Here is a 21,750-nt window from a genome sequence, read left to right on the forward strand (position 1 = left end):
AAGCTACTTATTCACAGTTGAAGGCCGAAGGACCCTGTGAAAAAGATGGGTGTCAAAGGCAAAAGTTGTAACAAGTTACACTTGTTAGATTTTAGGTGAATTTTGGTGTCAATTTGACCCTAGGACTATTAATTGGCCATTAAGTGTCAGTGGTGACACTAGGGACTAGGCATTAATTAATGGATTAATGCTTGTCCAAGGGTCAATTAATGCATGGGATCACTTTGGGTTGCAAATGGTCTAGCCAATTAATTTTTGGATGGGCAATGTCAATTTTATGGGCATGGATTAAGGGCTGAATTAATTTTCAGAATTAATTGGCAAAAGTTGTAACAAGTTACATTTGTTAGATTTTAGGTGAATTTTGGTGTCAGTTTGCCCCTAGGACCATTAATTGGCTATTAAGTGTCAGTGGTGACACTAGGGACTAGGCATTAATTAATGGATTAATGCTTGTCCAAGGGTCAATTAATGCATGGGATCACTTTGGGTTGCAAATGGTCTAGCCAATTAATTTTTGAATGGGCAAGGTCAATTTTCTGGGCATGGATTAAGGACTGAATTAACCTAGAATCTAACAAGAGTAACTTGTTACAACTTTTGCCTTTGACACCCATCTTTTTCACAGGGTACTTCGGCCTTCAACTGTGAAAAATAAGCTTGCACCTCACATGCGCAACACATGTGCATCTTTTAATTGCACATTTGATTAATCCTTTAATCAAATGTCAATTAAACAAGCATCAAATTTTCACGACCTCATGACACTATTTATGTTGTTTGGTAGGAGTCACTTTTTCTTCACTCTATTCCTACTGTACAATAGGTAGTATTATTTATTCCATTGAAGTGTGAGTCTATTAGGCCATTCAGTAAAAGAAACTTTAGCGCAATCAAATGCGGGACTCTTCTTCAACTATCTTATCTTCAAAGAGGCCCCTAGCTCATGGATAGCCATGCTATGAGTCACTAGTCCCATCTGCTTCTTGGGACATAGGCTGTCTTTACAAAGTAAGTTATCTTTGTTGGAGGATGGCACCTCAAGAGCTATACTTTCGACAAGTTTCCAAGAGTGTGCACTTTATCGGCATGAGTCACACGAGTCCCATATGTGATTACATTCAAGATCCCCATTCCAAAAAGGATACACTCATCATAGATCGCATATCATCTATACTTATTAAAGGTATTGGCAAAATGCCACTTCTGCCCAACTAATCATAATCTTCAAGTTTTGTAGCAAAGGTTCTTCACAATCTAGATTTGGGCTTCTATCTCCTCTCAATCCATGGCCTTAGGAGTCTTGGGACATAGGTTGTCTTTACAAAAGCAAGTTGTCTTTGTTGGAGGATGCCACCTAAGGACCTATACTTTGGACAAGTTTCCAAGAGCGTGGACTTTATTGAATTGATTCTCCTTCTATTTGTGGGTCCTCCTCAGCATCTCTCCATTGTCTTATGTAGGAGAATTCCCTCCATCCCACAAGTTCCATTGTCTTATGTAGGAGAATTCCCTCCATCCCACAAGTTCCTACTGAAACCAGCCTTCCTTCAATGGATGGGTGGTAAATCCCTGATTAAAACTTAACTACAGCAGCAAAGAATTAATGCAAATCTGAAAATACAAATTTACCTATTGATCTTGGACAATGCACACCCGATTGGCCCCAAAATTAGCACCCCTTTCGGTATTTCTTTAGTTTTATTTAAGAAAAAGTTGATTTACAATGGGATTCTCCCGATTCCCTTCGCAATCCAAACTCCCCTTGCTGTCCACAGTGACCAGCAAGTCTTCAATCTAATTTGCCCCTTGATTCGGGCACTTAATTGGCCTTCACCCACATCATAGACCATGGAAATGCCCCAAATTCCATAGCTAGCTAGTCCTCCACCTGAATTTAGCTAAAATTCACCTTCACCCCTAAGAAATCCAAGTCTTCGAGCTTCCAATTTCCGGCACACTTCTCAAGGATGCTGCTAAACCCTAATTTTTGTTGTAAATTAGGGTTTACAGCAAAGAAATTTGCAATTTTTCAACCTCCAAGGGTCCAAATGCTGAGATCTTCAGAGCAAAGCTATGAAATGGTTGGGAGACGAGAAAGAAAGATGTAGAGAACAAAAATTCAGAGTTTTGTCACGAAGAATGATTGAAAATCAGTCAAATGCAACTGCTGCCCTACCACCACAGCTTGTAGATGCAAAGAACTGAAGAAAATCAGTCATTTAGTACTGCCGCCCTGTCTCAACACCCTATAGATGCTGTCACCTACTCTGCTGATTGGTCTTCTCCTGCCCCTTGCTGCCTCAGTTCCTCCAATGGCTGCAAATCAAACTAACAGCATCTTCTCCCTCTCTTTTGCAGGCTGAATACACTAAAAATGCCTCTCTCCATCCTCTAAAGACATTTTTCAGTCTTACATGGGCATTTTTGAAAACAAGCAACCCTCCCTAATTGTTTTTCCAGCATTATCCACAATTGAATATTAATTTTCAGTCTTTAAATACTGAAAATTAATCTAATAATTATTTCAGTGCCGTGAAAAATAATCTGACTGGCCAATAATTAAATTGGCTGGGCAACTTCCATTCCCGAGTGCCTCTGTGCCATCTTTGACCATCAAATTGGCATTAGGTACCATTAAACGCCACTTCTCTAGTGTCACCAACTGACACTTATAGCCAAATGAATGACCTAGGCCAACAACTGACACCAGATACCACCAAGTACATGTGCGGTATAACTTATAGCAACTTTTGCCTTTGACGTCCCGTGATTTCCTCGGGTCCCAAGCTCGTAAATTTACTCTAAACCCAGTTGCACCTCACATGTGCAACATTTACTTAATCATGTGATTAAATATTAATCCACATGTTAAGTGAGGTTTCAAAAATACATGTCCTCACGACATCCCTTTCCCTTGAAATCCTTGCAATCGTCCTTGATTGCACTGCCAAATGCATCAAAAGCAAAGTAGTACATTGAAATTTCGATAGAGCATCATAGTCAACACAACATTGAGCACTATTGTTCAACCATTCCATATGCCCAACATATGCTGAAAATTACCAGCTAACATAACATAACATAAGACTCACAAAGAATCTCAAAAACATTGCCATATTATCATGTGACATGTCCACTTCTCATGAGCTCAACTCATCTGGCAAAACCAAACCAGTATAGCAAAAACCAAGCATAAACCATGGCTGAAACATCAATGGCATCATAAGGCATGTTGCTGTCCACAAAACCAGCTGAATACCACTAAATATTCAATAATGATCATACGCTGAAAACCAACATTCAATAATCAACCCCTGATGATCATTATTTGATGCTACACCAAGCATAACCAATGCCATACCAAGCATACCTTATTACACACCGAGCATAACGGATGCAAATGTACAGTTTCAGAGCTGCAATGAAAACCATATCGATCTAAATACCAAACATAGTGACTAGTACATTGAATAGTGATCCCCTCGCAAACATATTGTTCAGCTACAATACCCTAAATGTATGTTGAATACATTGGAGATCCACTACTTCTAGAGTTGTTCATTACTGAGGAGCGGAGGTGCTAGCTTCCTCACAAGCATCAGGTAATACTCTAGACCTCTGCTCTGCTTGCTAAACTTGATTGAGCCAGAACTAAAGTTGACTCTAACTAGAAAGCATCAAGGAAAAACTGCAACAACTGAGGATGGTCTGCCAAGCCATCCTCCTCCATCCATTTAGCATCCATTGGTGAATAATTCTGAAACTTCACCAAGTACCTTCTGGAACCCTTACCTCTGATCTTCCTCTCCTTGTGTGCCAAAATGTGCACTAGTATCAATATTTCATCGAGCTCTTCAACCTCCAATTGAGTTTCAACAAAGACATCCTCTGGCACATCTCCATGTAAAGGTCTAAGCAAGCTCACATGAAAGGCATTGTGTATCCACCAATGTGGAGGCAATTTCAGCCTATAGCATGCATCACTCGTCCTCTCCAACACTTGAAATGGATACAATCACTCTTTGCCCTTCATCTTTTTCAACCGTGCCTTTTCAAATCGTAGCAATACATAATCGCCCTCTCAAAGTGCAAAGCACGCATATGACGATCAGCTGCTCTCTCTTGCTTATCCTGTGATCTTTGAAGCGCATACTTAACCTTCTGATAAGCTGCATCCATGCTTTCCACATAGCCATCAAACTCAAAGATCTTATCTTTTGTGTGCAAAATAGGGGATACTTTCTTACCACCCTCTATTCAACTTGCTGTTTATTAGGACAGTTGTGTACTAAATGCCCTTCCTGTTCACAAATATAGCATTTATTTGCAGCCATCAGCTCCCTACATCGTGCATCACTTTTCCCACTCTTTCTCTGCGATCTGTTCCTCTTTCCGGCCCTATTTTTAGATCTGCCCTGATTTTCAGCTTTATTTTCAGATTTACCCTTTTTCTCAGCCTTTGCCTCTTTGATATGTGACTTGGCATCATTATCGCGGAATCCTGCATCCTTTCCACGCAGCAATGTGTCGGCTGTAGTAACAATTTCTATAAGTTGAGACATGTTGGAAAATATGGACTTAATGCAAAAATCCCAAATACCCTTTGGCAAACCACAAATATACTTCTCCACCTCTTCATGGATTGTGCGATAAGAAGTAACTGGCAGCAATGCATCCCAAAACTTCTTATTATACTATTCCAAGTTCTTGCAGTCTTTGGAATTCAACTCATTCCAAGCTATCATAATGTCTACTTCAAAGGTACTTATCAACCAATTTGAAGCAAACATTTCTTGAACTGGACCCAAGTGGTAGGTGGCTTCCCTTGAATAAAAAGTGTAGACCACCATTGCAATGCATTTCCCTTCAAAAATGTGGCTGCCTTGCGTATCTTAGATGCCTCTGTGAAGTTGCCTCCAGAATAAGCTCCATCAAACTGCTGAATAAAAACAAGTGCTTTCAGCCTATCTTATGCACCACTAAAGGCTCAAACTTCATGTTTTTCCCTCCTCCATCATAGTCCTTTGGCGGACCTATGGGAGTCAACTTATCATAAATGGGCTGCTACATACCACAGGGATTTGTGCAATACATTCCCGTATGCGATGCCTGTCCAATCATAGCATGAAAAATGGTACCACCACCAAAGTATCCTTGTTGTCCCATGCTTGCATGCGCATAATTACCTTGTTGCCCATGTTCCCATGGATTGGCACTACCTTGTTGGCCATGCATTTGCACTTGCTACCCCACGAATACCAACTATTTGTGCTCATCATGCATTTTGAGCTCTTCTATAGAAGGCTTAGGCATTTCCTTTGGTTCTTGTGGCTGTCCCAAAGCTGTAGAAGGTGTCTTTTTCTCTTTGCCTTTGCTGCCCTTCTTTGGGGCATTCAAAAATTGAGTAAATTGTGGATCCTTTGCCAATTTAGTAAAAAGATTTGTTGATGTACGCATTCGATCCTTGAAGCTATCATCAAATTCTTCAGTCCCTTGGTGGTCATCAACCTCTTTATGCATTGAAGTACCAACATTTGATACATTTCCCACGTTTTCAGCATGTTGTCCATGCTGAGAACCATGCCCAACATCAATCATAGCATTTCCCCCTTCACTACGTGATTGACTAAGGAGTGATGAATCCTCTCCACTTAATCACATATCACCATGTAAAGACATGCTTGCTGTAATTTACTGCTGAGAACAATTTCAGCAATAATGCAATAGTCCCAAGTTGCAATCAAGTACCACGGGCCCACCAATTCAAAGGATTTGATGGTGTCTCAGCAATGGAACCATGTAACCAGCCTTCCTTCCGTGGATGGGTGGTAAATCCCTGATTACAACTTAATTACAGCAACAAACAATTAATGCAAATCTGAAAATACAAATTTATCTATTGATCTTGGACAATGCACACCCAATTGGCCCCAAAATTAGTGCCCCTTTCGGTATTTCTTTAGCTTTATTGAAGAAAAGTTGATTTACAATGGGATTCCCGATTCCCTTCGCAATCCAAACTCCCCTTGCTGTCCACAGTGACCAGTAAGTCTTCAATCTAATTTGCCCCTTGATTCGGGCCTTTAATTGGCCTTCACCCACTTCATAGACGATGGAAATGCCCTAAATTCAATGGCTAGCTAGTCCACCTGAATTTAGCTAAAATTCACCTTCACCCCTAAGAAATCCAAGTCTTCGAGCTTCCAATTTCTTGCACACTTCTCTAGGATGCTGCTAACCCTAATTTTTGTTGTAAATTAGGGCTTATAGCAGAGAAATTTGCAATTTTTCAATCTCCAAGGATCCAAATGCTGAGATCTTCAAAGCAAAGCTATGAAATGGTTGGGAGATGAAAAAGAAAGATGTAGAGAGCGAAAATTCAGAGTTTTGTCGCGAAGAATGACTAAAAATCAGTCAAATGCAACTGCTGCCCTACCACAACAGCTTATAGATGCAAAGAACTGAAGAAAATCAGTCATTTACTACTGCCGCCCTGTCTCAACACCCTATAGATGCTGTCACCTGCTCTGATGATTGGTCTTCTCCTATCCCTGGCTGCCTCAAGTCCTCCAATGGCTGCAAATCAAACCAGCAACATCTCTTGCAAGCTGAATACACAAAAAATGCCTCTCTCCAACCTCTAAAGACATTTTTCAGTCTTGCATGGGCATTTTTGAAAAATGGCAGCCCTCCCTAATGGTTTTTCCAACATTATCCACAATTTCCAGTCTTTAAATACTGAAAAATTAATCTAATAATTATTTTGGTGCCTTGAAAACTAATCTGACTTGCCAATAATTAAATTGGCTAGGCAACTTCCATTCCCAAGTGCCTCCGCACCATCCTTGACCATCAGATTGACAATAGGCACCATTAAATGTCACTTCTCTAGTGTCACCAACTGACACTTATGGCCAAATGAATGCCCTAGGCCAACAACTTGCACCACATACTACCAAGTACCTATGCGGCATAACTTATAGCAACTTTTGCCTTTGACGTCTCGTGATTTCCTTACGTCCCGTGCTCGTAAATTTACTCTAACCCCAGTTGCACCTCACATGTGCAACATTTACTTAATCATGTGATTAAATATTAATCCACATGTTAAGTGAGGTTTCAAAAATACATGTTCTCATGGCACCTACCCATCCCCCACCATCTTCTCTAGTAGTTCCCTTAGACCTCTATCTCTTTCGAAAGGGAATACATATATTGGTGATGCAAAAGTGGATTTCCTAGCTCTTCTATCAATTTCAAAAGAGCATCACTATGATCATAAGAAACTTTTTCAAGGATACACATTATCTTTTAGGGCTTTTATCTCATATAGTAGCCTCTTTAACTCTTCTCTAAGCTAAACTTCCTTGCAACTAGCATACCTATCTCCTGCTCTTTGATCCTTGATGTTTCTAGCAAGCAAGAATGCTTTACAACGCCTTGGATAGCTCCTCATTATCGTCTTTTAATTAGATTAGGGACGTGGCATTCTTGATTAGATACCTTAAGTGTGGCTTGTTCAAGGCCTCTCAACTGCCATTAGAATTTGCTACCCCTAGCAACACATTTTCATTTAGAGAGGGGATCATGCCACTTCACTAGACATCTACATCGAGGAACTTCATTTACGTATACACAGTCTATCAACTTGTTTGCTTCTTTTTTTCAACCACACCCAAGATTTGAGAGATGGTGTTCGTAAGCATACTATATTTGTCTTCTTCTGTGTACATCTCTTACTTATGAGCTTGGTCTGAATCTAACCACGGTATTGGAAGCTCTATCACTTTGTCAATTTGTGATTCATTCTTGTATGTCAATCTTCTTTATTTCAAGTACATAATGGGGAGAATAGAGTTTCTTCTCCATTTCATCCACCAATCCATTCTAGCTTGTCCACACCTGCATACTAATCACTTCACGGAGTGCATTCCTATCTTAGCCACCTAGGCAACTAGACGTGTTTGTCATTTGCATCATGCACAATCAACTCCTGTCTATGAGTCTCATTCTGAGTAAGAGGGGGGCCTTGGGAGCTCTGGCATTTTATCTATCAATCATTTCGTGTGTTTTGATGGAGGAGGCAGCTTGCATTACAATGTGCTTCTTTTTCAATAAGTTTTCATGTATCCACACTAGCTAATCCAGTTTTCCAGCCCTTTGCATCTATTTTCCAGTGGTTGGAGGATATATTTATGCCAAATTGATGAGGTGATCAGCCCATACAATTGGAGACAACATTTTTCCATTATTTTATTGCAATTGACCAGATTTAGGGCATGTCTATACAAAGTTAGCCAAATATAGCATATTTTGGCTATTTATAGCCATCTCCCACTAGTTGGTTATCATTCTTCTCTTGTAGATCAGCATGCTCCAATATTCGAAACTCTCCTCCATCATCTGATGCTGCCTTCCGTTATCAGCTTGATTCAAGGCCCTCATTGACGCTTTGGGCTCCATACAAGGACTGATCAATCCACATTGTATTCAATATACTTTGAGTTTAGTGCAGATATTTCTCTTCCATTCTCTTCTTTTATTCAAGTTTTTTTCTTCCCTTCTCTCTACGTCATCAATCTAATTCAGTACCCTCATTGGCCCTTTGGGCTACATGCAGGGTCAAATCAATGTATTCAACAATGTTTTGAAGTTCAAAGCAGATTTTTATGTGGGGATTAGACTTTTTTGGATCCATCTCTCTGCCTGCTGCCTACACCCGCAACAAGTACATATTGATAGCAACAAACTACCGCATCAAATGGATAGAAGCCTAGGCCCTACCAAAAATACCTCCAAGTCAATAGCCAAGTGCCTATTCCGCGATATCTTCACTAGGTATGGCACGCCGAAAAAATTGGTCAATGATCAACATACACACTTTGTAAATAAGGTCATCAAAGAGCTCGCATCATTCTTCCTAATTGTCCATAAAAAGTCATCTCCTTATTATCCGCAAGCCAATGGTTTAGCAAAATCCACCAACAAAGTTTTGCACATAGAAATATTAGGAGTGACAAGCTGAAATTTGTTGAAATTCCCAAATTTTATGCATGAATGTTAGAGAAATTGCTGAAATTGCACAAATTCGATGAAGATCCACGTAGTGGAAGGTGAATCCAAGAAAAGCCCAAATTTAATAGAGAAAATTTCAAGAAATTATAAAATTCGGGTGGAACGACCAAAAACCCCAAATATTTGGGTATCGAACTCGTGAAACTGAAAATTTCTTTGAAATTGAGAATGAGACAAGCAAGATGGATCGAAATTTGTAAAAATTTCTAAAAATCCTCAAATTCAAAAATTAGGATTTCTGCACTTTTGGGGTTTCTAAGATTTTTTGTGCATCAAAAAATGGCAAAGATAGGCAAGACAATCCAAAATTCCACAAATTTGAAAAAACCTCCAAACATGAAAATTAGGGTTTTTGAGTTTTTCTTTTTCAACTCTGCAAAAAAATGGTGGCACTATTGAGGTGACGATGGCTGCATGCCGCAATGCCATAAGGGACTCTACGTATCGAAACTAGCAATGAAACCAATGCAACAATGGCAGCGAGGACAATGGCACAATGACTCAAATACCTCTGTTAGATCGAATGGACAACTCAATAGACAAGAAGTGGAGTAGAGAGTGAGAGTGAGCATAGATACAAAGAAGCATGCAAGAGTATCTTCACTAAAATGAATCACAAGAATGAGAACACAAGGTACAACCCTAAGGTTATATAGACCAGAACACTGAAGTGTGTTCACACGGCAAAAAAACTCCTCCCATGCAAGAGGGTAAAAAGCGCTTGTGGATACAATGTGTATTTAACAATGCAGAGACACTTGCTTTGTGTGTAATTGGCTTATCTACACTTGTTGCAAATTATTTGGCATCTTACTTCACATTTTTTTGCACATGGCTGTGGCATGGTGACACCAGTTTCATATAAAATGCATTATTAGCTTCAACTATGATGATTTTCCATGAAGCATGAGCCTTCTCAAGGGGCTCTTTCCCTCAATGCGTTTTACAATGGCTTTTATTGTGACTTGCAAGAGGAGGTGACAAGGATCATGTGGTAGAAACATCCTTGAAGAATGAGAACATGCATGTGCCCTTACAACCAAGCAAATCTAAAAATGCATGAAGAAAAACTTGAGAGCAACAATACAAAGCCTATGCAAAAAGCTCAACTTTGCCCAATGCTTCAAAAGATGCTACACAATCACAATCTCAGCCCCTAGGCATACAGAAATCAATCCCCAACCTAACATGTTGGAAGATCATGTCTCAAATTGGGAGAAGCATCCTCTATCCCATCCCTCACAACTGATCCACTATCCCTCTTGTCTCCTAGATGATAAATAATATAAAACAACCTATTGGTCCAAATAGTAATTTTGCATTTGAATACCACAGAGAAGAAAGAGAGAAAAGGTGTGAGTGAGTTGCTCGATTAACCTCCCAACCACAATGCGCAATTATTTATTAATATTATTAACATTTGTCCTAGGAAACATGACCTAAACCATTGGTTGCACCTTTTTCTTTAGTGTGCTATAAATCATGAATCTATGAATCTTCTACAACATATTTCATAGACAAAACCCTTTACAATGTTTCCCCATACATGTCACATTAATTAACTCTTCTTAATTTATGCAATACTTAGCCTATCCCCCTTACGAGGGTTGCATTGCAAAAAAGAAAAATTTTAATGGAGCTTTCAAAAAAATATATATTTTTTCTTTTTTTTTAAATGCAAGCCTTCTCCTTATGCTTTCACACACAGACTCTTTCATACACAAAGATACTTACATACTTACGTTTTACATCCATACAAAATTAGCCCACATCTTACACTTATATTACAACATACAAAAGCAATGCCCAAGCCAACATCTCACCTTTATTCTTGGAGAAGGATTGAATTGTTCTTTAGAGCTTACATTATGAAATGATGTGCAACTTAGAAATTGGTAAACCTTGCTCTCTCCACTAGTGGATGTAACTATAACATTTAGTGCATAGATGAGATTCTCATTTCCAATCTTTCTTCAAGATTCTACATGGCTTATTTAGCCAACTAGAGCAGGTGCTGACACATTTCCTTTGTTAAAGAAAGATTCTTGAATCCTTGCTAATAGTAAAAGATCGCTTCTTTATAGTTTGAGCAAAAGGTTGCAATTGTACTCGTACATGTGGCTACTAAATGTTCATACCATATACTGTCCAAGAAGTTTGACATCAACTAACTTGCACACATGAAATACATCAGCAAATAAACAAAAGACTTTAGTGAATAGGAGAGCTAGAAAGATCTTGGATAGTAGACGACACATGATAGGCCCCAAAGGTTAGCACCCTTTTCAGTATTATTTTATCATTATTCAAAGCTTACACAAATCACAAGTGATCTACTGTGGCAAACCAACACTTCCTTAATGCCAGTGATTCCCATGTGCCTTGCTTTTGAATCAGCCCAAACTTGTCCCCAACACGATGCCATTGATTCCTCTCACCAACCTTTACCAAATGTGCAACAAATTTGTCCATTCACACTAAGAAGAGTAAAGCATATAAATGCATGCTGTCCTAACTCCAACTGACTTGCAAAAGTAACATTGGAGATGCAAACTTAGTCCCACACTTTGATTCTTGCTGTACGCACTCCATTGGACCTTGCCTTGCATTTCCCCAGTTTTCCCACGCATTTCCTTGGAAAAATCTCACTTTTGCATGCTTCAGGCTATATTTTCAGAAATTTCTCACAACATAACTAAGTTTGGCACATCAGTTCTAAAAAATACATGACCACAAAGGATGAGGAGGAGAGATGTCTTTTTGTGTATGACTACATAAGATAAGGAGGAGAGTTGTGGACCTGGGACTTCGGCACCTTTTTTCACACAGCCCTCAAACAGTCTATATAGCCCACTAGATTGGTTGTTCACACAACCTTTGTGTTTTTTATGTACTTAGCTACTCTCCACAGGGTTCCTTGTACTTTGTATTTATACCACATGGATCTTCTCTAAGGTGTTACTAATAGAATTTTCTTTTCTTTGAAAAATAAATGGAAGGCATGATCACCAAAATAGAACTCAGACCCTACACCATAGGAATTACCCATATGACTATGCACCCCATAAGCTCAAACCTTCTCTTGAAAATACAAGGAAGTATGAAAAACAAACAATTATCAGAAAATGCAAGGAAGAGGGAATCCACAAATAATAGCCAGCACCTTGTTCATGTTGTCACCCTTCTTTAAACTGCACTAGAGCATCCAACCAAGAAAGAAGAACCAAAACCCCAAAGAAACAGATCGATTTCCTTTGGCATTCACAAGGTGAATGTCAGCTTTGTCAAATATGCAGGATCTAGAGCATGGCAAATGCTGAAGCTATGGAGATTGAAAGAGAAAGAAGAAACTCATGTAGACATTGACCTCAACAAAGACAAATTGTCACACAAGTGAATTAGGTTCCAAGATTGAGACTTGGACTCATAAACACAATCTTGTGTATTGACAGTGACAAGACACTTTACTGAAAAGAAAAGAGTACTATCATTGCATTAGAAAAAAGAGTGCAAGTACAATGCTTTATAGGAAATGAGTGGTGGTACTTTCTTCTACTGTGAATATGGGATTCTGGTCCTGAGCCCTCACTGCTCCTCACAAAGGGACTGAAGTAGGTGTAATTGCAAATATCTCAACATCCCTCCTTAATCACAACCAGAAGTATAAGGCGTATAGAGGCTTTAGTGAAAGCAACACCTGCAAAGTGTGGGCACACCATAAACATGGCAAAACACCAAAGGCTGTCATTGAAAAGGCTAAATGTGGGTACCACAAACATGATGGATATCCAGAGGCTGTAGCAAGGGCCTCACAAAGTATATAGAAGCTGTAGTACAAGGCTAACTAAGGAATTTACAAGTTATGTTTGAGGCATTAGGGCTAGGAAATACAAAACTAAAAAAGTCCATCTGAATAGAAGGACTGATGAGGTTTGTCCTTCTCATGGTGGTCTTCTTCTTCCTTTGCTCCCTTTTCTTCTTCTTCTTTGACTGCAACTAGATAGGCTTTTTGGGACCTCTTTCTGGCGTGGTAGAACTTCTCGGTATGTCCGATTCTTTTGCAAAAGTCACAGAAGAGCTGATCCTTCTTGCCTTTGTACCTGTTGCCAACATATAATGCATATTCATCTCTAGAGCTACTTGGTTCTTCCTTAGTTTTTAGCTTCTTTTCCTCCTCTAACAGTGATGCCTGGATATCAACAAGTTCAGGGTTTCGCATATTAATTAGAGTTGTTGATACATTGTTATATTCAGGAGGCAAACTCTTAAGTAAAACACCAATGCAAACATCTTCTTCCACTTTAATGTTGATTCCTGCAAGTTGGGTTAGAAGTTCTTCCATGTAATTTAGATGTGTGGCAAGTGATGTGCTAGACTTCATTTCAAGCCTGAAAAACTTAATCACGAGACCATACTTTGATGATTTAGACTGTGCACCGAACAAAGTGTCAAGTCTCTTCCATGTATCCTATGAGGCCTCACAGTTATCCACATGGTGGATATAGCTGTCGTCTAGCTCCAGTTTGATAATGGCCTGAGCCTTATCATCGTTCATTTGCCAAGTGACAACAAGATCCGCATCACGAGGCCTCTTTTCTTTTCCAGTGGTAATGGCCCAGAGTCCCTTCTTCATCAGAATGAGTTTGATGCGGGTCTACCAGGTATAAAACCCGACTCCTCTGAAACGAGCAGTTGGAGAGTCTTTGCCCATGTTAGACTTACGGGAACAACAGCAAATCAACTTCAGAATTATCAGATTCAAGCAACACAAGAGATAATCTTGAGTGTGCTAACAAGCAAAAAGTTCCAAAAAACACTAATTGATCAGTATCTAGAGATACTTGTGGAGCCAAATGCTTGCTAAATGCTCAATAGGTCTTCATCGGTCTTCTATTCTCCTCCTTGATTTGCTTGTTGAACTGCTTGTTGCGAACTCAAAGTGACAGAACTTTGAGTAGGGTAAGAAGAATGGGAAGAATAAGATATTTGATTTCTTCAAGACCTCAAAGCATCTTCAAGCACTTAAAAAATTTCTTCAAGACCTCAAAGGATCTTCAAGCACTTCCCCTTCTCAATGATTTGATGACCCAAAGTTTTGCTAAGACCTCTATTTTGAAACAGATCAGAATGACAATATGTTAGTTTTTTCCAATGGGAGTGAAGGAAAAAGTGGAGAATGAGCTTATGATAGAGTGGCTATGGCAGACTATTTCTAGGGTTTCAAACCGTCTGTATTTTTTATTGCAGCGAGTCACAGACGAAGGCATTTGCCACAATACTTAGTGGCCAAGGAGCTTAAGCCACGGGCTACAATTGCCCTATGGTCGGTCGGGAGATTGCGCCCTGTAGTTCCGCCGCCAACTGTACGACCAAACAAGGCGCAGATTTGGGCTGCAATGGAGAATGTCGCCAATGCCGAACCAAAATGGCACCAATGTCGTAATGTAAGGTAATAGGATGCTGCGCCCTGAGCAGAGAAACATATTCACACAAGAAATCGTGATGTATTACGGCCTATAGAGTGAGAACAAGAGGCTCCAAGCAAGGTAGGTTCCGCAAGCTATGGTTGCCATGGAAGGTCACTTGGAGACAGGAATAGAGATGAAGTTAGATACACACCCTAAGCTTAGACTGAATTGGAGAGGGACTAAGAGAATAGATAAGAAGCTTTGCCATGCCCAACTGGGCTCTGATACCATGTCAAATATGCGAGATCTAGAGCATGGCAAATGCTAAAGCTATGGAGGTTGAAAGAGAAAGAAGAAACTCATGTAGACATTGACCTTAACAAAGACAAATTGTCACACAAGTGAATTAGGTTCCAAGATTGAGACTTGGACTCATAAACACAATCTTGTGTATTGATAGTGACACGACACTTTATTGGAAAGAAAAGAATACTATCATTGCATTAGAAAAAAAAGTGCAAGTACAATGCTTTATAGGAAATGAATGGTGGTACTTTCTTCTACTATGCATATGGGATTCTGAACCTGAGCCCTCACTGCTCCTCACAAAGGGATTAAAGTAGGTGTGATTGCAAATATCTCAACAAGCTTTGTTCAAACTGGTGTATCTCTGCTTCCAATGGCATGGCAACTGATGTGGCCTATATAAATAATTGTAGAAAAATGGCTACCCACACTTATCCTCTTTGGCTAAAACCCCAAAAAGTTACCTGCACAGCCATTTTCCAATATATTTCTTATTTCAAAATCAATATTATCCCATCTGACGAAATTGCATACTTGCATAATTGTAAAAGGGAAAATATTGAGCTTTTGCCCCAGATTGTATTAGGATGGGCTCAAAACATCACTGCCGTATCTCTCAATCACAATTCTTAAACAGATTTTTGTGGGTCTGAACTTCCAAATATGGGACAGGTATATTTAAGAGAGAGCAAAAAAACCTCTTGAAATCGTGAGGAGACAAAAAAATCCCTTCAACACTATTGACTTCCAAGGCACCATTCTCATGTGCAGTGTGAAACATGTATTTAGCTATTTCACTACTAATATAAATGAGGCTTTGTGCATGATCACAATAAGCACTTGCTTCCTAAAGAACACAATTACAGATATTGCAGAACATTCTATTGACTTCCCCTCTTTTTCACATTTTCACATCTTCAAGAACATGCACCACTGCTAGACTGTTGCAAAGACAGCACTCCAAACATGTACAGATTGCATAAGAGCCTAACGTGCTAAGAAAATTACAGCAGTACACCATGTAATGAACTTCTTAGTGCTCTACCTTGGCAAGAAGCTAGACAAATATAAAGACTCATACCTTTTATAGCACTTCAATAAGCAAGGATCACCTCTCCCTAAAGGGAGTTTCCTGGTGCAGAAATAATAGAAATACATGGGATATAGGAATGTACATGGTGAAAACCTTGAAACACAACATTCCTGGTGACAGGAGAGAAAAATACCTGGCTGGCACTTGTTCTTTCAGGGGTATTGTCCTGTTTAGAAATCAATTCTTCTTTTGAAATACTTTCCTTGAATTGACTGCTGACAGAGAAAAGGCAAACCGTTTAGATAAACTGTCTTGTAGACATGAACATAGCATGAACAACCAGCCTAGAAAAGATTTCTTGATAGGGTTTGGATATCAGACAAATTGAAAGTCGCATATAAGTTCTGTAAATGTCGTGACCCTTGTTCAGATTGTGACCGATTTCTTACAATACAATGTCTGCTTTGTCCAAAACCTAATGAACCACAGATACTATATGGGCTTTGTCAAGTCTCAAAGGCTCAACGGGCATACACACTGAGTTATGTATACGTTCGTCCAAACCAGGTGCCTAAGTTTGCAAACTCCTAGGACTGGAATCAAGATAATACTTCCCAAAAACTAGAGACCTTTTAACACACAAGTCCATCAGAAATGCATCTATAGATACACACTAAAATTACAAACACTCACACACACCCACATTTCTTTGGTGATCATTGTCATGGTTTGTACCTGAATTACAAATATACACACAACACAATCTTTTTTTTAGTGAGAGATGCACACACATACCTCCATGCACACACAGTCAATGTACATGTGGCATGCATACAAACAAAGACAAAGAAGACCAACTGTCAAATTTGAAGACAGATTTGACCAAAATCATAGTGAATGTGCATAGAAGCCAACTTAGTGATTTGATGACACAATGGAACCTGCATCAAGAAAACAATGTCAGCCTTTTTTGGATGAAACCTTCCATTGACTTGCACTGACAACTCCTCGACTAAGATGAGTGCAACAACAACAAGTGATGTTGCCAATGCACAATGCTCTACAAATACACCAACAATAGCCAATGTAATAAGATGAAGGATACCTGCTCTTGGAAAGAGATAGATGTCATTATGCCATGTCCATCCATGAGATACTCGTGTGTGGGTAGCACAAAGAGCACTTCAGGAGAGATATTCACAAGTACGTAACTAAAGCCTCAAGAGAAATGCACACAGCCTCTCTATGGTGAAAACCCCTCCATGCCCCAAACATCTCAAGCGCCTAAAACTAAACTAAAAAGATCCTTGTGCACAAGTCAAGAAGTTAATGTAAAATGGTGATGATAACTCCAAAGTAGTGGATCAAGCATTAAGCTAAAGAAGGTGCAATAGCCATTGAACCTTCGTTGGATCATTAAATAGCCCCAAAATTCAAATGCACTCAGTGTGTTTCAATGTCCCATAAGCAAACTCCCCACTTTTTGCTTGGTTCCTAATGTTAGCAATCGTGTGTCATGCATAGTCATCTCCTACCTATGAGCCTCGATCTAAGTCAGACACGGACATTAGGAGCTCAGACACTTGGCTTGCCGTGTGTTTTGATGGAGGAAGCAACTCTTTCTTGAGCATGCATTTCTTTTTATGTCTGATTTAGGAGTGTTCACACTGGCTGGCTATTTTCCATCTCAGTGGATTTCTTTTTCAATGGGCCTGGACTACATTCATACTAGTCAAGATGGAGCACCTAGTATTTTTTATGGCAATCAACATTTTCTTGATTATTTTGTTCATGTTGATTGGTCGCCCAGCATTTTGGGCCCTACTAGAGAAAATCAGCCAGATTTGGCAGATTTCAGCTATTTAGAGCTGTCCTCCACACTTAACTAATCATTCATAGGCTTATCCTTGTAGATTTTAGCACACTCCGACATATAGGGAACTCCGTTTTTCAGTGCTACCTTCCATCATCAGCCTGATCCAGTCCCCTCGCTGGCGCTTCTTGCACTACATGCAGGGACCAATCAGTCCTATTTTCATAATCACAAGGGGCGTGGGTTCGGAATGCTAGGACAGCATCCCGAAATGCACATGTTCCCAATGCGTCCCCAAAAGAGGACGTTCCCATGAAGGGTCTCATCACCAAAGAGGGCATTCCCATGAAGGGTCTCATCACCAAGGTACGTGTCTCGACACATTCCCAATGCGTCCCCAAAAGAGTGCATTCGCATGAAGGATCTCATCATTAAGGGACGTGTCCCGAAACGGGTGGAACAGCAGGGGATGGGACACCTGACCAAGGATGCCATATGACATATGGGGGCCCTAAACGAGGCATCGTACCTCATTTCGGGCCGTACTTACTTGCAAGGAGAAAGCAACAGTCAAGATGCCTTATAACCTGCATGACGCCACCGAATAGCCACTGATGGATACCATGATTGTGCCACCACCTGCCATGACTCACATGCCATGACTACAATCTCAACTCCCTTGAGTCTGCCCATCTCATGTCATGACTGCAGTCTCTAGAGTTTGCCCGCCTGGCCTTGCACAACCTCTGCCTGTGCCTTGTAGATTGTGGCCTCGATACCTATCCAAAACAATAGAGCAGTAGAGACTGGTCCAAAGCTGTCTAGAACAGTAGAACTATCTAGAATTGTCCAAGACTGCACTTGTTCTTGCCACCTAGAGACTAGTCACTGTAGTTTTAACTTTTCAGACCTATTCTAACTTTTTCCAGACCTGTTCACCATCGTATCATCTTTCCAAGTCACCTTGGCAACATCTTCTCAAGCTCCTACCCCTCGTACCAATGGCAAAGGTAGGCAATCCGATACTTGGTCAGGATAGTGCAACATTGAGACCAAAAGGCCAACATCAAGACAGTCAAATGCACCTTTTATGGCTATGATGAACAGGTGGGGCAAACAAAGTAGAAGCCCATTTCTTGAGAGAGCCAGGCCATCAGGTGCTCTTTTGTGAGAATCTCAGCCAAGAGAAGAAGCAATGTCTTCAGCAAAAGGCTGCAATAGGATGCAATTGTCAGAGTGCAGCGGTGCGGAAGTGTAGGACTGAGAGAGAGAGAACGCAGAGAGAGAAGGGAGAGAAAGAGACAGTGTACACTGAAGATCTGCTGTATAAAGAATGCTGAATACAAAGATATACACGGGCGCAGTGCGCTGGACTGCGTGTCTCCACCTCGACGATGCGACCTGCTGTCCACCTCGAAGTCTGCTGCAGTCTGCACTGTCTGCTGTCTGAAATCTGCGAACAGAGACAGAGATCTGCACGGCACCGGTCTGTAATCTGCGACAGAGAATGAATGCCAGACTGCTGAAAACGTCAGCAATAAATAGGCGAAAATCTGCCTAGAATGGGGCGCCAAAATAGGGCGCAGCCTAATAAAAATCAGCTGCAGGCAGTCGGACTGCCACGTGGCAGTCCGACTGCACAGTCCGACTGTGCAGCTGGACTGTGCAGCTGCTGCCTGCCTGAAACCAGGCTATGATCTCTGACACCCCCTCTCAGAGCCTGGACAGGGCAGAAGCCTGAGGGATCTGGAATGTTGCCGAAGTAGAGCCTGAGGAAGCGCCTTCGTAAACAAATCCGCAAGATTATCCTCCGTCTTGCAATACTCCACAGTGATGGTCTCATCCAAAAGCTTTTCTCGGATGAAGTGGTACTGGATCTCAATGTGCTTCGTCCGGGTATGAAAAACAGGATTCCTCGCCAAGGCAATGCAACTCTCATTGTCACATCGCAGCAATGTAGGACGAGTCTGGGAGCACCCAAGCTCCTCCAACAGTCTCCGAAGCCACACAACCTCGCATGTGGTGGAAGACGCGGCCCGATACTCCGCCTCAGTAGACGAAAGGGCTACCGTGGGCTGCTTCTTACTACTCCAAGAAATAACACCTGCACCCAAAGTAAAGCAGTAACCTGTTGTAGACCGCCTGTGGTCCACGTCACCGGCCCAATCCGAGTCGCTCCAACCTGCAAGTACAAGATCTGACCCATCTGTCCCTGCGGGGTAATGAATCCCCAAATCAGACGTCCCCCTCAGATACCGAAGTATCCTCTGAGCAGCCTGCCAATGCACCGTCTTAGGTTCACTCATGAACCCTGCCAAGAGCCCAACAGCAAAACATAGATCAACCCTGGTGTTGAGAAGCCAAATCAAAGACCCTATCAACTGTCGATAGCGGGAAGCATCCGCCAAAGGAGAAGCTGAGTGGGAAGTGGCCTTCCAGTTCGGATCCATAGGAGTAGAGAGGGCCCGACAATCTTCCATCTCAAAAGACACCAAGAGCTCCTGTACATATCTCTGTTGGGAGAGAAAGATCCCCCTCTGAGACTGAAAAATCTCATGTCCTAAAAAGAAATGGAGTAGCCCCAAATCCGTCATCTCGAACGTCCGATGTAAAGCTGACTTTGTCTCCTGGACCTGCTGTGCATCATCACCTGTGACAATCAAATCATCAACATATAATACAAACAACACACAACCATCCTCGGAAGTGTGAACATACAGCTGCGGATCGGCCTTGGACCGCCGATATCCCAACTGAGATTGGAGGAACGAATCAATCTTCTCGTTCCAAGCTCGCGGGGCCTGCTTGAGACCATACAGGGCCTTCTTCAACCTGTAGACTTTCCCATCTGAAGAACCAAAGCCAGGAGGCTGCTCAACGTAGATCTCCTCCTTCAAATCACCATTCAGGAAGGCCGACTTCACATCCAGCTGATAAACAGGCCATCTCCTATGGCCAGCCAAAGCAAGAACAGCTCTAATGGTTGCCATACGAGCTGTAGGGGCAAAGGTGTCATGACAGTCAATCCCTGGGCGCTGGGCAAAACCCTTAGCAACAAGGCGAGCCTTGTGCTTATCCAAAGTACCATCACTGAGATATTTGGTCTTGAAGACCCACTTGACTCCAATCACCTTCTTCTTCGGGGGGCGTGGCACAAGTGACCAAGTGCCATTCCTCTCAATAGCCTCCAACTCAGCTTCCATAGCTTTCTTCCATGGGGCGGACTGTAAAGCCTCCTTCACGGAGGTAGGCTCTCGATCCTGCATAACTCGGGACATCAAACAATAATTGGAGCACACAAGCTCCGAAGAATGCACCTGGTGCCTCCGTCACCGCCGCGGACCATCCTGCGGTCCCCACTCCTCAGGAACCCCCTCGATCCCTGAATCACGGAGTGTGTCACGGGCCCAGCGAGGAGGAGGCCGAACCTCCCCTCGTCGTTCTCCATCAGTAGAAGACTCTGGAATGTCCACCAGTGGTAACTCCTCAGAAGGATCCGGTGGAACAGTAGACTCTGTGTCAGAAACAGAATCATAATCAAACGGCACAGGCTCCAGTGGAACTGTAGAAGGAGCCAAACTCTCCCCTGGATCTCCAAGAACGGGATGCTCCTCACCCGTTGAAGAAGCCGGAACCTCCACAAACCGCACATCACGGCTAGTATATACATCCCGCTTGACGGGATCATAGAGTCGGTAGCCTTGGGACTGGGAGCTGTAGCCAACAAATACCTGTTTGCGGGAAGCCGCTTCGAATTTGTCACGGTGAGCTTTGGGAATGTGAACATAGGCATCACACCCAAAGACCCGAAAGTAAGAAACATCTGGCTTCGACCCAAAATACGCCTCAAATGGAGTCATCCCTTCCACGGCCGAAGTAGGAGATCGGTTAAGAATGTGGACTGCAGTAGCCACAGCCTCGGTCCACAGAACCTGGGGGGTCTGTCGGTGCTCCATCATGGTGCGCGCCATCTCGATCACACTACGGTTCTTCCGTTCGAGAATACCATTTTCTTGTGGAGTATTCGTATTGGCAAACTCCTGGTGAATTCCTCTATCTGCACAAAACCGAGCAAATTCATTAGAGACAAATTCACCTCCCTTGTCGGATCG

General features: G+C 41.6%; 1 protein-coding gene across 2 annotated transcripts in view; it reads right to left on the minus strand.

Annotated features, from left to right (window-relative positions):
* The window catches only part of LOC148033024 (Pre-mRNA-splicing factor 3), an 89,679-nt gene that overhangs the window by 15,482 nt on the left and 52,447 nt on the right, over positions 1–21,750 (minus strand). The window contains exon 2 of one of the 2 annotated variants that reach the window (XM_087683728.1): positions 16,019–16,100. In XM_087683728.1, the coding sequence (XP_087539854.1) occupies positions 16,019–16,100 (82 nt within the window). The remainder of the gene's footprint in view (positions 1–16,018; positions 16,101–21,750) is intronic. The other variant, XM_087683729.1, reaches the window with a different exon arrangement.

This window comes from Lygodium microphyllum, chromosome 8, assembly GCF_053477565.2.
Source record: "Lygodium microphyllum isolate KBCC chromosome 8, Lygodium_microphyllum_v1.1.10, whole genome shotgun sequence".
Classification (NCBI taxonomy): Eukaryota; Viridiplantae; Streptophyta; class Polypodiopsida; order Schizaeales; family Lygodiaceae; genus Lygodium; species Lygodium microphyllum.